The sequence below is a fragment of the Fragaria vesca genome, linkage group LG4, assembly GCF_000184155.1.
Source record: "Fragaria vesca subsp. vesca linkage group LG4, FraVesHawaii_1.0, whole genome shotgun sequence".
NCBI lineage: Eukaryota > Viridiplantae > Streptophyta > Magnoliopsida > Rosales > Rosaceae > Fragaria > Fragaria vesca.
In genome coordinates, this window is record NC_020494.1 from 10,373,180 (window position 1) to 10,376,510 (window position 3,331).

Sequence of the window (3,331 nt, forward strand, 5' to 3'; positions counted from 1 at the left end):
AGAGAGAGAGAGAGAGAGAGAGAGAGAGAGAGGAGAGATAAGGTAGTTGAATAAAGAAGGATAAAACTGTACTTTTTTTAATATTAATTGGAATGGGTAATGAAGTCTTATTTTTATTGGGTTGGGGTCTAACTTTTCTATTTTTGTGTATTTAGGCATTTTCCTGAAAAAATATACAACTGTTGACCTAAGTATTCACCGTACGTAAAACTACTATATAGGTAGAATTGAAATTCGATCATTGTGATATCAGATCTTCTGCGTCCAACTTTGGACCAAGAAGTAAAATTATAATTTGAAGGGGCAAGCATCATTCGTCACGAGTGTAATACATGGATTAGCTAGCTTAATTTCTTAATTTCTTGTTGTTTTGGTTAAACGTACTTCTTAGTTTTGGAATTCGATACTAATGATCATTTGATGAATCGAAAGACTAAGTAACCACAACAACGATCAGCATGAAATGAATAGAATCAAAGAAACCTTATGATATCGTATCGATATATACTAGCAATGCAATGATGAAATATACCGATCGAGTCAAGCTTCATTCCGATGAAGAAAATGGAATCTCATGCTATGATCATGGTTTCAACCTTATTTCCATATGACATGGCTAGCCCCCAAAAATCAAAATGTCCCATATCAATAATCAAAATAACATACCAATCAAAAAACAAAAAGGATACTGTCGATAACCTGCAGGAAGGAATTGATAAGAAACCAAAAGCTATATTTCTATATATTTAGCTTAATTTTCAAATGTAGAGGTGAACAATAAGGAGGAGGAGGAGGAGGAGGAGGAGGGTTGTGGTTTTAGTTCGAAGGCTACGAATTTTAAGATCGGGTAGTGCTATTCTCTTTATCGAGCTAGGTCTCTCGTCTTTCAAGCGTAGTCAAGTCACCTTCAGCCGCCTGTCTGTCTTACACATTCAATTCGAGACGGCCGTCACGGCTTCCAAGGCGGGCGGTTACTTGACCACCAAGTGTTATCACCATGAACACCGTTTGTGGTGAAAGCAGAATTAAATCTATGTTCCCCTCTCATGCAATTAATATTGCATTGGACTGTCCACCTCTCCTTGATCGATATATACCACTTTTTACACATGACTTTACCACCCATCTTAATTAGTAACAAATTTAGAATTTACCCTAATTAATTTACTTACTTAATTCATCCACACCACCCATACATCCCCGAGCACACGTCGTCTCTATATATAAATCCCTCTCACCCTCATACCTTCCTCCTTCACTAACTACTCACCACCAAACAAAACCACTCTAAAAAGCTTCTCTAGCTCCTTGTCGATCCATTTTCATTTTTCTTCAATGGAGTTCGTTAGCAAAGACACCACCTGGTGGGTCTTTACCCTCCCGGCCTTTCTCGGCTTCTCGAATCTTCTCCAGCCCTACTTCCTCTTCTGTTTCGCTCTTGCTTTTGTATCCATTTCCCTTCTCACTTGGGCCTTCGCCACTGGCGGTGTCGCATGGAAAAACGGCCGGAACCAAAGAGGTCCGGTTGCCATACAAGGACCAAAAGGCCTTCCTTTGTTTGGTTCCCTCTTCAGTCTCTCCCGCGGTTTGGCTCACCGCACCTTGGCCTCCATGGCTTGGAGCCAAACCACCACCACTCAGCTCATGGCGTTTAGCCTTGGCTCCACTCCTGCTGTTGTAGCCTCTGATCCCCATACTGCTCGGGAAATCCTCACCTCCCCTTACTTCGCTGATCGCCCAGTAAAGCAGTCGGCTAGGAGTCTTATGTTCACCCGAGCCATGGGGTTCGCTCCCAACGGACCATACTGGAGACTCCTCAGGAAGATCTCCTCCTCCCACCTCTTCGCCCCGAGACGCATTGGAGCACATGAGGCCGGCCGCCAGCAAGATTGCACCGCCATGCTGCGCAACATTGCCGAAGAACAAGCCCGCCGCGGAACGGTGTCGCTTCGCAAGCACCTAAGGGCCGCCTCGCTCAACAACATCATGGGGAGCGTGTTCGGCAAAAGATACGACCCTAACTACAGCAACGAGGAGCTGAGGGAGCTTGAGGACATGGTTAGGGAAGGGTTTGAGATCTTAGGCGCTTTCAACTGGTCTGACTATCTCCCTTGGTTGAGCTACTTCTACGACCCTTTCCGCATCAATGAACGTTGCGCCAACCTCGTTCCCCGAGTGAGGAAGCTCGTCCGGAGCATCATTGAAGAGCACCGAGTCAGTGCCGAGTCGAGGAAGAAGGAGCTCTCGGAGGATCATGCTGATTTTGTGGATGTCTTGCTCTCTTTGGATGGGGACGAGAAACTTCAGGAAAATGACATGATTGCTGTGCTATGGGTACGTAACTTTGGATTGATTTATGTTAAACTCGTTTTGTTACTTGTAAATATGGATTTATTGAATAGTATTGTGTTGATCTTGTAGGAGATGATATTCAGAGGAACTGATACGACCGCTTTGCTAACCGAATGGGCGATGGCCGAGTTGATCTTAAACCCCAAGACTCAGGATAAGCTCTACGGAGAAATCCACAGGCTTGTGGGAGATGAGAGGAGCGTGACGGATGCCGACGTAGCAAGACTGCCTTACTTGCAGGCTGTGGTGAAAGAAACCCTAAGAGTGCACCCACCGGGCCCACTTCTGTCCTGGGCGAGGCTGTCCACGTCGGACGTCCACCTCAGCAACGGGATGGTCATCCCCGCCGGGACGACGGCGATGGTCAACATGTGGTCCATAGGGCAGAACCCTGGGGTGTGGGGGGAGGAGGCGCACGTGTTCAAGCCCGAGAGGTTTGTGGTGAGTGAAGGCGGGGCTGACGTGGACGTGAGGGGAAGGGACATGAGGCTGGCGCCGTTTGGGGCGGGGAGGAGGGTGTGTCCGGGGAAGAATCTGGGGCTGGTGACGGCGTCGCTTTGGGTGGCGAGGCTGGTTCAGGGATTCAAGTGGGGAAGGGATGAGGGGCACCCGGTTGATCTGAGCGAGGTGCTGAAGCTGTCTAGTGAGATGAAGCATGAGCTGCATGGTGTGGCTGTGCCAAGGAGTACTGCTACTATGTTCTAGTGACATAATTAGTTAGCATGTAACGCTGGTTATGTAAATTGTCGTGCCCCTTGTTTTCTGGTTAAGTCCACCTGTTTGGAGTGCTACTTATATGTAAGCGTATTATTTGAAGTTATATATGAAATAGTGTGTTGTGAGTTTGTTCTAGAGAAGCTAGCTCTAAACGACTAAACCCTAAACCCTTTCTATTTATATATTCTTGCAAATCAGCCGTGTCTATTAATGAAGAGAAGAATTTAACCCAGCAACATATCTCCGAGCAACTAATTGTGGC

General features: G+C 46.4%; 1 protein-coding gene across 1 annotated transcript; it reads left to right on the forward strand.

Annotated features, from left to right (window-relative positions):
* The first annotated feature begins 1,335 nt into the window (after positions 1-1,335).
* Positions 1,336-3,057, forward strand: LOC101307299 (cytochrome P450 78A4-like). The gene is made up of 2 exons (XM_004298052.1): positions 1,336-2,334; positions 2,422-3,057. The coding sequence occupies exons 1-2, from the start codon at positions 1,336-1,338 to the stop codon at positions 3,055-3,057; spliced, it is 1,635 nt and encodes a 544-aa protein (XP_004298100.1).
* Positions 3,058-3,331: the final 274 nt, after the last annotated feature.

Excerpts from the sequence above, each read along its gene's own strand:
- LOC101307299 (XM_004298052.1), top strand. The coding sequence starts at position 1,336 with ATGGAGTTCGTTAGCAAAGACACCACCTGGTGGGTCTTTACCCTCCCG. Across the intron at positions 2,335-2,421 it reads ACATGATTGCTGTGCTATGG|GAGATGATATTCAGAGGAAC; the intron begins GTACGTAACTTT and ends TTGATCTTGTAG.